Consider the following 13,091-nt stretch of genomic DNA (forward strand, 5'->3'; position numbering starts at 1 on the left):
TTTTCTCCCTACTGCATACTTTTCAAAGTGCTAACATTAAGTTTCTGCAAATCAAATTCCATTTTGACATATAGACTTTTAAGAAGCAAAAAGAAAGTCATGCAAAAAGCACTTGATTTAAAGACCGGAAAAAGTTACTAAAATATGGAATGCCAACTTCTAAAAAATGCACACTTTTCATGTTTTGTTCTCAGAAGACAATATACAAGTAATGAGTAAGGCACTTCTGCAGCTCTCCATAGCGTCTTCATTCCCTGGTGACCTCTTTAGAGAATCTGAAAATGGGGGGGGGGGGGGACAAAAAACCTATCTGTAGAAAGAATCTTTTTCTTTCACTCCATACATACTTCTTGAGCCATTACTTTCCTAGATGTTGAGGATTCTGTAGTGAAAAGAAATGATAAGGTCCGTACCCTGAAGGAACTTCCATTTGGCAGGGAGGAGACGGTGAAGAAATAAAAAAAAAAAAAAAATGCATAAATGAGAAATCACAGAGTGGTTGGTAACTACAGAGAGAAAAGCTACAGAGAGACAACTGTGTGCCAAGTGGCTGAGTGTGTGATAGGGAGTGACAGAGACACATATGGACAGTGACAGCTCAGGCTGATGGTCTGAAAGAGGTACCATAGCCACTGGGGGCTAAAAGAGTGGAAGGGGCCAGTCATGTGCATACTAGTAGCAAAGGCCTGGAAGCACGAATGAGTCTGGGAAGCCCAAAGAACCCAAAGAATAGTTTGCGTTGGTAGAGAAGAAGGTAGAGGCATCTGACTGATAGGTGAGTTCTAGGGTCAATGGGGCCACAGCAGACTGACCACAAGGTACACAAACACGGTAAGGAAACTGAAGGAGCCCTGGTGACAATAGGAGGCCACAGTTTTCAAAATGGGCTGACACTCCTTCTCTCTCTCTCTTTTTTTAATGTTTATTTTTGAGAGAGACAGAGAGAGCAGGGGAGGGGCAGAGAGAGAGGGAGACACAGAATCCAAAGCAGGCTCCAGGCTCCGAGCTGTCTGCACAGAGCCCTACGCGGGTCTCGAACTCACGAGCCATGAAATCATGACCTGAGCCAAAGATGGATGCTTAACCGACTGAGCCGCTCAGGCACCCCGTCATTCTTTTCTGCTTCAACCCCTACTTTGCGTGCTCTGAGGAAAATGGATTGTAGGATGGCAAGGGAGGAAGCAAGGTCTGCTTAGGAATTCATGTAAGGATGGTCTAATTAAAGGATGAGGGGAATGAAGATGGTAAACAGGAGTCAGGATATGTTCTTCAGTCAGATTTGACAAAACTTCCTAGTGGATAAGACACGCACGGTGAGTCCAAAGGAGGAAGCAAGAACGATCCCAAGACTTTGGGCCCTGGCAGCTGGTACGATTATGGAGTGATTTACTGACAGTGAGGAAACTGAAGAAAGAGAAAGAAGAGTGGCAGATCTAGGCATTGATTCTTAAGTTCTGCTTTTGACATGTTTATTTTGCAACACCAATCAAACGTCCAACAGAGATGATGCGTGGGCTCTGGGGAGAGGTGAGGGTCAGGGCTGTGAATCTGGGAGTTACTCACATACAGCTGCTGATGGAGCTTTGAAGGACTAGATGAGGTTAGCATGGAGGGGAGGAAGGAAGAGAGCTCTCAGATTGAATATGTGGGCCCAGCAACATCCAGTGGTGGAGGAAGCCAGAAGGATTCAGCCAACAGCACTACGGAGGGGTGGCCAGTCAGAGGGGAAACATGAATTGACCAGTTCAGCACCCAGAACCTTGGCAGGTACCACAACAATAACCAAAGAGGAGAGCATTCTGGCTTTATTTCACCTACAGCTTTGCGTTTATAGCAAGTTCACTGACCGACATCATTAGAAGTACTTGTGTGCCGCCTAAGGTTGAATGTACACAATACTTGTCCAGAATAACTTCCACGGTGTTTTGATTTAACAATAAAATCAAACAAGCCCATCTCAGAAGCACACTTTCCTGCAGGTTATCAATCACTGCACACAAGTGTGAAGAAATGCAACATGGCCACGGAGCTGCTTCATCATTGCACCTGCAGACGTTGCTGCCATTATGCTCTACAAGGTTTCGCTCTTACCATGTTCAAGGTCATTCGCATGGATGAATAAATTTAAGATCAATTTCATTCACTGTTTTGTTATGGAACTGCACAATACTGCAAAAGTTCTGCTACACAGTCCTCATATTCATCTTTTCACTTCACTAACTGAAAAAGGAGACTCCACCGTGGCTGGCAAGTTCGTTGCACATCCCATGTTTAAAAATTCTGAGGACTACTGAACAATACTTATGTTATGTTTTGAGCCACACTTGTTTTAGTTCCTCTCTACCATCACTATTCATCCTTATTTCCTGTACTCGAATTATTACTTCTTATCTTCTCTCTGATTTACTTCCAACTCCCTTCACTTACATTGCTTTTATACAAATATATATATATATATATATATATATATACACACACACACACATGTATATACATATACATACATACATACATATATGTATATATATGTAGATATGTGCATATACATATATACGTATATACATGTATATACATATATACGTATATACATGTATATATGTATATGTATACACACACACACACACACACACACACACACACACACACACACACATTGCCATACTCTGAACCTATCAAGGGCAAAACCATGTTTTGGTAATCTTCACATCTCTCACTTCTAACAAAGTGCCCAGTACAAAGCACATTTTCACCAAGTGTTGAGTGAATGCGTGAATTAAGTAATCTACTAAATTAGTTCAAACTGTTCTTTTTTAGTTTGACAAAAATGATAAAGCTATCAAAGGACTGCTTTATTATATTTAAATTAACACACTTAAGAGAAATTTTCAATTTTCCTATTGCTGAGATTTATCAGTCTTCCAAACTGTCCCAACTTTCTTTAATTTGGATATGTAATTTTCATCAGTGTGCTGGTATAATAAACCATTTTGAGTGACAACTGCTATTCAATTGACATTAGATTTATTTTTTTCTTAGCCTTAGGAACTAGCAATGTGGTTGAACTCAATAGCATCATTAAATGTTGGATTTTCTCTTTTGTTCAGTGTGGCAAATACTTCTGAAGAAGTATTTTAAAATTTAGAGTCCTGGGGTGCCTGGATGGCTCAGTCAGTTAAGCATCTGACTTTGGCTCAGGTCATGATCTCATGGTTCATGAGTTCTAGCCCCACATTGGGCTCTCTGCTGTCAGCAAAGAGTCTGCTTCAGATCCTCTATCCCCCTCTCTCTCTGCCCTTACTCCATTCTCTCTCTCTCTCTCTCTCAAAAATAAAATAAAAACATTAAAGTAAAATAAAGTAAAATTTATAGTTCTTATAAGCATTATGAAAAGTTACCGTAAATTCTATATCACTATTTCTACTAGTCAACTTTGTAATTATTTCAACAGTGAATTCTCTGTTTTCAATGAACTATCCTCAGCTAAAAGAGTTAAATATTAGACCTGAATGTTTTTCCTAGAAAAATTATAAATGAGTTGGAGAGGTTCTATCACTGTCTGTTAAGTACAACAGAAATCTTAAAGGTACAAAATACTTCACTGGAGAGCAGATACACTGTCTGGTTGGAGATTACCAAGACTTCATTCTGATGGAAAATGCTAAGCCTGCAGTGCTCTGCTTTTTCTGTAAAAGTCATATCAAACAGAATACATGGAAATGAGGCCCTGAATTCTCTGGCTCAATAGGTCAGCTGAAGGTCTTAGGAACTCATATTGAATAAGTGACTTGCAAAATATTAATCATCAGTTAATATAAGAGCTAGAATATGAATTTAAGAAATCTTCATTTCTAGCCTTATCTTCACCATGTGATTTGATCTTGGTTGTGTCATTTAGTTTTATGGTGAAATCACGTTATTTATTAAAAAGAAAAGTAAAATAAAAAGCAATTCTAAATATCTCTCCATGAGTATTGCCTATCAATATAAATATAGACAGGTTTTCTAATCTCTTTCTCCTGATTTAGTCAAAAACTTACCTTTACTTTCCATTGGGTGTGTTTTTATATTTACATAGACCTCAATAACTTGTATTTTATTTATCTGAAAAGTGGAATTTTAGAAGATAGGTATAGCTAAATCCCAACTAGCATTCCTTCTTGTTTTACAAGTAGGACATATTAAAATGAAGACAATTCGTGGTGTGAGTCCTAACTGTTAAAAACCGTGTGATTATTACAACTCCATATCTGAAAAAAATGTTTACTAATTACATTATTTAATTGAAATCGCTATACAGGCGAATTAACAGGCTCTCAACTACAAAATTGATACTACTCAGAGGAATTCATTTCAAATAGGGTATTTCCAAACACACAACCAAAGGATGTAACTGATTAAAGAAAAATAGAAAAATATTAGACCTGAATATAGGTCTGAATTAGACCTGAATAGACCTGTTTGAAAACAGGTCAAAATATTCCCAATATTTGACATTATCCAGACATCTTTTACTTTTGGTTTTACATATAATAAATTTTCTCTTCAAATTCAATTGTTAACTGACCATGGCATCTTTCAGATTTTATCTAGTGTGGAAAAATTTAGTATTCATATTTAACACAAAGGATAACTGGAGTCCTGTATAGATAGGAACACTGAAATAAAATTATTACTCCAGAAGCATCACAGCTTAATAAGTAATAAGCCCGTATTCTTTCATATATAGAAAAGTACTGATACCAATGAAATATTTATTGTTACCCTTTGATCGTGGGAAAATAAAAATTTGCAACAAACGAACATTGTTGACCTTGACTGTACATGTTTTCACTTCATTAAGGATTCACAGCTGTTAAAGGTAATGATCCTTCTTATGGTCACATATGGTGTGGTCGACTATCCCTGAATTATGAATGAGTTCTAAACAACACAAATCAACTTTTAAGGGGAAAAAATGAGCATAATTCAATATTGGTTCTAAATAATCATACATTGTATGTGATTTTTTGTTTTTTTAATGGCCCAAATGACTAGTTGTCTGTAGTCAATATTATAAAGGGAAGTTATGGAAATGTAAACTAGTTTTGTTCATAAAAAGCATAGGTATGCTAACATGAACCCATTAATCCTGTCACCTTGAAAGTTAAATCCTACAATTAAATAAACAGTATAAGTATTCCTTAAAATACCTTTGGAGCTCCACAGAGCAAACAATGCTTAATTTCATGGTATTATTATAGATATTTTCCTCTATGGAATTTAAACATAAAACATAACTTCTATGTTGTGAAAATGACATATGACAACTTATATGGCGATAACTAGTGTTGTGATTGTTACCTGTTTTCAAGGTCATTATTTAATAACTTGAATATCCAAATATCTAATTGTTAATTATCATTTCTGTATACATTTAGAATAACAAATGATATACTGGACTTGCAAGTTTCTTAGAAATGCTGGTATGTGTTGTCCCATTCCCTGCGAGCATCATGTCAGGGTGGGGCTGACCTTCTCGGGCATTTCCTGGTATCCTGTTGTCTGCCTGCTGCACTGTTTCCCTGTTTCATCATGTGGGGAGGTGGGAGTAGGTTATGGAGCTTCTGTTAAAAAAATTAGAGAACTTTTAAAAATAGCGTATTGACTTTAGACTTTTCCAAACACACTGAACTGAACAGGTGCAGGAGATTATGTAGGGGGGAGGGGGAAGCATAAGTCAGGATGAAGGAACTGGCTGTAGCAATGGAGATGCGCACACAGATGAGAAAGAGGAGAAGTTCACATATGAAGTGTGTGCAAGGAGCAAATGCACATGCAGGCGGCTACATCATGTGGCTGAAAACATAAGAATGGTGGTATAGAGATCAATCAATAAAATGTCCAGGAACTTTTCACTGACTACCTGGTCTAACAAAAGCTTGCTATATAGCAAGTCACTGGAAATTTTCCTGAGACTAACACATAACCGGTTTTGTTCTGCACACATTAATCGATGCTCTTTTAGTATTGCTGCCCAATGAGTCATTAATGTACAAAAATAAGGACCAGCTCTAGAGACAGTGATCAGGAACAGAAGGGGCATTCGGTCAAGTGCCAGAAACCAATATAAATACCCCACAAGCAGTGTGGTGGTGTTGAGTAGCATCTGGAAACCAGAGAGCAATCCTCAAATATTTGAAAGGATGCCTTTTCTTAGGAAACCAAGACTGGCTGTGTGAGGGGCTAATGGACTGAACCAACCTCAGAGAAACATCCCCTAGAGCCTGTTAACAAAAGACTACACTAAATCTGAGCGACAGATGAACTCAGAGCAGAGGCTAAGTTTGGCAGTGCTATTGTAAAATCTCTAAGTACCAGAGGGTAGTGAATACAGAGCCCATGGCCTGTGAGGTCTAAATACAGAGTTGATGGTCCATAAGGTTGCACCCAACCCAGAGATGCTAGATCACTGCTCCCCAAATATGGAGTCCTCAGTCCCTGCCTTAAACCTCCAGTAGCAGGTTCTTCAAACACTGAAGTTGCTATACTTGTACCTTGTTCAAACTAGGTATCCACAAAAGGACATGAGCTATGTCATTCAGTCTGCCCAATCATTCACTCATTCTGTCACTAACTACCTACAGAGCCCTGTGCTTTGTCAGTACTGGTAAAGAGAAAGGGCACAATGTTCTCATTATCTAGCTTCTTCCTGTTCAAGTCTTGATTTGCTTTATCTACAAAATAACTTTGAATATTTAATAGTAGAGGAAATGCAAAATCATACTTTGGAATAAGCTCAAGGCAGTTAACTTTATCACTTGTCTGCTTATGATGAATACTCACTCATTCATGAAATACTCACTGAACACCAATTATGTGCCAGGAGCCCTTCTAATTCTGGGGAATAAAACACCCAGAATCCCTGACCACACTTTTATTATATACATGTGGATTACAGGAAACATTTCTGTTAATAATGAATTATAATTATAAAATTTGAATGTAAAAATTACTAATTTAAAAAATAATCAGAGATTCATAAACTTATAATGCTGAAATAGAAAAGCAAAGAAAGGGTCAAAAATTAGGCTATCTATATTAATACCTCTGATGGAATTTATGCACTTTTGTTTTCCCCTCCTTTCCCCCAAAATCGTTTTTTAAGTTTATTTATTTATTTTGAGAGGGAAACAGAGACATTGCAAGCAGGGGAGGGGCAGAGAGAGAGAGGGAGAGAGAATCCCAACCAGGCTGTGCACTGTCAGTGCAGAGCCCAACGTGGGGCTCAAACTCAGGAACCCAGAGATCATGACTTGAGCAGAAATCAAGAGTAGGATATTTAACAGACTGAGCCACCCAGGTGTCCCGTGCCCAAAATCTTTTATATGAAAAGGCCACTAAAACAAAGGCCTAAGGCAGGGAATGTCGATTTTTCCCATGGAACACTACTGTTTCATTCTGCACATTAAGACACACGGGAGATGGGTTGTAGAAGTAAGGCATCCACGGCCAGACTCTCTAAACTATGTGGCCCAGTGAAGATACTAATTTGCTTCTCTTTTCTTATCTCTGAGAGGGAGGTATTAAAAACAAAAACAAAAACAAAACAAAACAAAAAACCCTAGAAAACAAAAAAAACACACAAAAAACAAACAAACAAACAAAAAAACAAACCACACATGCATCAGATGATCAATGTAAGAATTAAATGAGCTAATACATGGACAGGATTTAATACTCTTTGAAGTACATTAGTGTTTGCCCTCACTTCTGTTATTAAATCCGAAGAGCACGGCAGAAACAATACACATCAGAATCTTCACCGACAGAAGTTGCCAGAACACTTCAAATAAACAATTTGGAACTTGACACTTTAGCCTTGTCATTAATCTCAGTGTCAAATATTCTCTGGGCAATCTAGCAGCAGACCATGCCGCCATAGTTGAGTCTCCATATGTTCCCCCTCACAGCAAAGTACAAGTGCCAGCCTCTAAGTTCACTGCCAGAACTCACCAGCTTCATAAAGGCTACCACTTTTATTCATGTTTTCCATTCTGACAGTATAGATTCCGTTCTTCTGTCTGACAGAGACTGTCTGCCTTTGCACAGTGGAAAAAACAAAACAAAACAAAACAACTTAGCAAACCATTCTAGCCATAATTTGTGATCTTATTCAGCAACAGAACTTTTTGGCCAACTACAAGCTAAACAATATATTCCTTCATTCCCAACCCCCACCATGTATTTCTGAAAGAGTCTCAGACTAGGCTAAAACCAAAATGGAAAAAGGTTTCAAAATTATCTGGTAAACATTCGAAGGAGATCATGAAATCGCGTTTCAATTATCCGGAGTATCAGTTCCCATTCTAGAAGGAAAACATCTGAACTCTATGCTTGGAAGCAGCTACTGTGAAACAACAGAATATGATCTGGGTTTGTTAGAGGGGGAAAGCAGCAAACCTGAATTCTTGACAAATGTGCATTTACATTTTTGGCTTTTGCAGAACTAATCAACATCCACAATCTGTTTTAATAACTCCGTCCTGAGGATTTGCTTATTTTTCCAACAACAAGGGGCAGACAAAAGCCCACAGGATAAAAAGTGAATGTCGAAGAGGTTTTTCAAAAAGCATGATAGGTTTTACACTGAGCAGGCCCCATTATCTAGTCTCCTTCTGATCAACCACACACATTTGTAAAATGTGTCACATGCACCGGGTCATGGTCTGGTAATCGAAGAAAAAGATGTCTCTGTCTTAAGCTATCACGTTTCTCTAGGAATCAAACACACACCCATACCCACAAGCCCCAAAAACCATCAATGGAATCCATGTGTGCTAGTGTGCTTTGCTAAGGAAAGCTCCATTCAAATTCTAATCAGTATCCAACTGGCTGCAATGAAAGTTCCTGAGGGAAAGTGATAACCTCTTACTCATGTTTAGAACATTAGCATCTGAGGATCAAAGGAGATTTGTTTATGGCCAAACAAACATAATTAATACTCAGCTCTTAGGCTAAGCTTCAGGGCGCTATTGGACTTTTGGTCCAGATTTCTTAAGTGAATCATGTGTCTGGATACAAAGAATTAAAATGGGGTGGCAGGGGTTCAGTCTCATTTTAGTGGCCATCATCTATAGGATCTATGCCTGCCTTAAAGAAAAAAGTAATTTTTCAGCATATCAGCATATCACTATGCTGTTGAAATTGCAACAAGAAACCCAGAAAATCCTTCAGTAAAAATACATTTTAAAAACTGAATTTAATTATGTGATAGATCATATGTGTAAAGCAATCCTATTTATAACAGGATTATTATAAATATAATAGCAATATTCAAATTTTGGATAATGTGTTAGTTACTTTGTCCAAATGGAAGGTAAAATGATGGTTTGGATTTCATGTAAATGATATGGAAATACCTTTAGGGGATTTAAGTCATGAATTTTAGTAATAAAAGGCTTATAGAATTATTGAAAAAATATAGAGCATGATCTTCCATAGGGCAATTGGAGATTGAAGATTTTTTTCTCAAGATTTAAGAGAAAGAAGAAAGTAGCAAAAAAGTTTACAAACTTCAAATTGAAACCAATTGCAACTTAAGTGCTACCAAAAAGACAATGGTGAAATCTGACTATAAAATCTAGCATACCTCATTTATAGTATACCAACACGAGCTATGATTGCACATTCTATGATTATTCAGAAAACCAGCAATTACACAAGATGCGATCCTTATTTTAAAATTCAAGCTTAATTACCAGGTTTCTCTCACTGTATTTAGATTCGTGCAAGATGCACTATATCCATGATCCATGTATAAATTCATGGGTAAATAACAGCATTATATGTCCTTTAATTACTGCTGAACTCCTAACTGGATGCTTTTGCCTAAAATCTTCATGAAGTATGCACAACGCTCATGTTTTTATCCAGTAAGAATCTCAGTTGCAGAAAGGAAAGCGATATAATCACTAATCCCTCACTTCAGTAAAATGAAAATGTGAGTTTTCAGAATCAAAGTATGATCAAAACACCTAAGTGCTCAATTAAAAAAACAAACAAACAAACAAACAAACAAACAAACACAGGCATTAATACCCATGCTGAAAAGGACTTTAAGGTTTTGTGGAAGGAGGATGTGAGTAATATATACATGCTTCACTGAATAATGCAATAAAAGAATTGCATGTATTAGCATTTTAGAACCCAAAATAACATATTTTTAAGATTATCAAATTAAATAATGTATGTATGGAAGCTTTTTTAGCTTTAAAGTATATTTGACTGTAGTTAATATTGATCTCAAAATTAAGAACTCATGTTGCCACATCAGATATTCAGAGTTTAAATAAGAGTTCAGCATTGAAATAGAGTATTTCAAGGCAGGTGAATTTTGAACCAGTTACCTTTGTTGTGCAAGGGAATTTATTGACCTGGCTAGCAGACATATGGAAAATGATGGACACAACCCATAACCTTCTCGGCTACAAATCTATACACTAAATGGTAAGGAACTGCTTTTCTAAGAGAAACACAGGAATGATTTGACAAAATTTATATTGCTTCCAGTCTACTTTCATGCCTGTATTCTTATTATTTTAATCTTGAAACTTTTCATGGTCTAAAAGCCTGGATGAATGACTCCTCATCCTGAGATTATCATTATCAGTTTCCACATGATTTGACAAATATCCCTGAACAGTTTGAAAAGGGAAGCCAAGGGATGTAAATTGATGAAAAATATCCATTCTTATAAAAGGAAAGCACATATTTTTGCGAGATATGATCTTCCCAAGATGAAGAGTCAGCTCTATTCTGAATATAAGCAGTTTTGAGGATTAATTTGCCTCACAGAATACTGAGATCAGCAGCAGACATCTTCTTTTTGACAACTTTCTGATTCCAGGACGATAATGAGAATGAAGATCTCAGTTTACACTCCAAAACTCCAACCAAAAATGGGTTAATCTCATTTTATTTTGTATGGGTCAAGCACAACCACAGAACCTTGGATCACAGCAGAATTAAAAATAAAAAAATAAATTGAATTAAATTAAAATTAACAAAAAACAGATGAAATACCATTTAGAAGTTTAGGAAAGCTTAATAATTATCACAATATACTTTTGAAAGAAATATAATTTTTTTAATGTTTATTGATATTTGAGAGACAGAGACAGAGAGTGAGGGCAGAAGGGGCAGAGAGAGAGGGAGGCACAGAACCCAAAGCAGGCTCCAGGCTCTGAGCTGTCAGCACAGAGCCCAGCGCAGGGCTTGAACCCATGAACTGTGAGATCCTGACCTGAGCCAAAATTGGATGCTTAACCGACTGAGTCACCCAGGCGCCCCAAGAAATGTAATTTTTTTAAGTTTATTCATTTTGAGAGAAAGAGACACAAAGAGAGAGAGAGAGAGCACAGAAGCAGGGGAGAGGCAGATAGGGAGAGAGAGAATCTCAAGCAGGGTCCACGTTGTCAGTGCAGAGCCTGATGGAGGATTTGATCCCACAAACTGTGAGATCATGACCTGAGCCAAAATCAAGAGTTGTACGCTTAACCAATTGAGCCACTCAGGCACCCCAAGAATTGTAGTTTTATCATTAAAAATAGATTAGAAAACTCTAGCCTAATAGAAACAGCCCTATAATTAATAGATTAAAATGCCTTTTTTCAGGATATAAAACCATGAATTAGTATGCTAGCCATTTTTTTCTAACTACTAAACTGTGTATAAAATTTGAACTGTCAGTATAAAATTTGAAGCAGTAAACAAATCTTCACCTTGAAGACATGTCTACAGTTTTGTGTTTCTACTTGTTGGACAGCTTTGCACCAACTACTGTTCACTTCTGCCTCCTATTTTGAATGCTAATGTAATCATCATCAATTCTTTTTTTTTAATATGAAATTTACTGTCAAATTGGTTTCCATACAACACCCAGTGCTCATTCCAACGGGTGCCCTACTCAATGCCCATCACCCACTTTCCCCTACCTCCTCCCCCCCATGAACCCTCAGTTTATTCTCAGTTTTTAACAGTCTCTTATGATTTGCCTCCTTCCATCTCTGTAACTTTTTTCCCCTCTTCCCCTCCCCCCATGGTCTTCTGTTAAGTTTCTCAGGATCCACATAAGAGTGAAAACATAAGGTATCTATATTTCTCTGTATGACTTATTTCACATAGCATAACACTCCACTTCCATCCACGTTGATACAAAAGGCCATATTTCATTCTTTCTCATTGCCACGTAGTATTCCATTGTGTATATAAGCCACAATTTCTATATCCATTCATCAGTTGATGGACATTTAGGATTTTTCCATAATTTGGCTATTGTTGAAAGTGCTGCCATCAACATTGGGGTACAAGTGGCCCTATGCATCAGCACTCCTGTATCCCTTGGGTAAATCCCTAGCAGTGCTATTGCTGGGTCATAGGGTAGGTCTATTTTTAATTTTTTGAGGAACCTCCACACTGTTTTCCAGAGTGGCTGCACCAGTTTGCATTCCCACCAAAAGTGGAAGAGGGTTCCCATTTCTCCACATCCTCTCCAGCATCTATAGTCTCCTGATTTGTTCATTTGAGCTACTCTGACTGGAGTGAGGTGATATCTGAGTGTGGTTTTGATTTGTATTTCCCTGATGAGGAGCAACGTTGAGCATATTTTCATGTGCCTATTGGCCATCATGATGTCTTCTTTATTAAAAAAAAATTTTTTTACGTTTATTTATTTTTGAGATAGAGACAGAGCATGAACTGGGGAGGGTCAGAGAGAGAGGGAGACACAGAATCCGAAACAGGCTCCAGGCTCTGAGCTGTCAGCACAGAGCCCGACGCAGGGCTCGAACTCATGGCCCGCGAGATCATGACCTGAGACGAAGTCGGACGCTTAACTGACTGAGCCACCCAGGTGCCCCCTGGATGTCTTCTTTAGAGAAGTGTCTACTCATGTCTTCTGCCCATTTCTTCACTGGATTATTTGTTTTTCGGGTGTGGAGTTTGGTGAGTTCTTTATAGATTTTGGATACTAGTCCTTTGTCCGATATGTCATTTGCAAATATCTTTTCCCATTCCATCGGTTGCCTTTTAGTTTTGTTTATTGTTTCCTTTGC

General features: G+C 37.7%; 1 protein-coding gene across 4 annotated transcripts in view; it reads right to left on the minus strand.

The window, feature by feature from the left end:
• PRR16 (proline rich 16) overlaps positions 1-13,091 on the minus strand; it is a 308,239-nt gene that overhangs the window by 160,687 nt on the left and 134,461 nt on the right. Inside the window, exon 2 of one of the 4 annotated variants that reach the window (XM_019469573.2) lies at positions 5,512-5,603. The exons of the other annotated variants lie outside the window; for them this stretch is intronic. Coding sequence (XP_019325118.1) covers positions 5,512-5,523 — 12 coding nt within the window. The 5' untranslated portion in view covers positions 5,524-5,603. The remainder of the gene's footprint in view (positions 1-5,511; positions 5,604-13,091) is intronic. 4 annotated transcript variants of the gene reach the window in all.

The sequence above is a fragment of the Panthera pardus genome, unplaced genomic scaffold, assembly GCF_024362965.1.
Source record: "Panthera pardus isolate Hobbes unplaced genomic scaffold, ASM2436296v1 HiC_scaffold_2, whole genome shotgun sequence".
Taxonomy (NCBI): domain Eukaryota; kingdom Metazoa; phylum Chordata; class Mammalia; order Carnivora; family Felidae; genus Panthera; species Panthera pardus.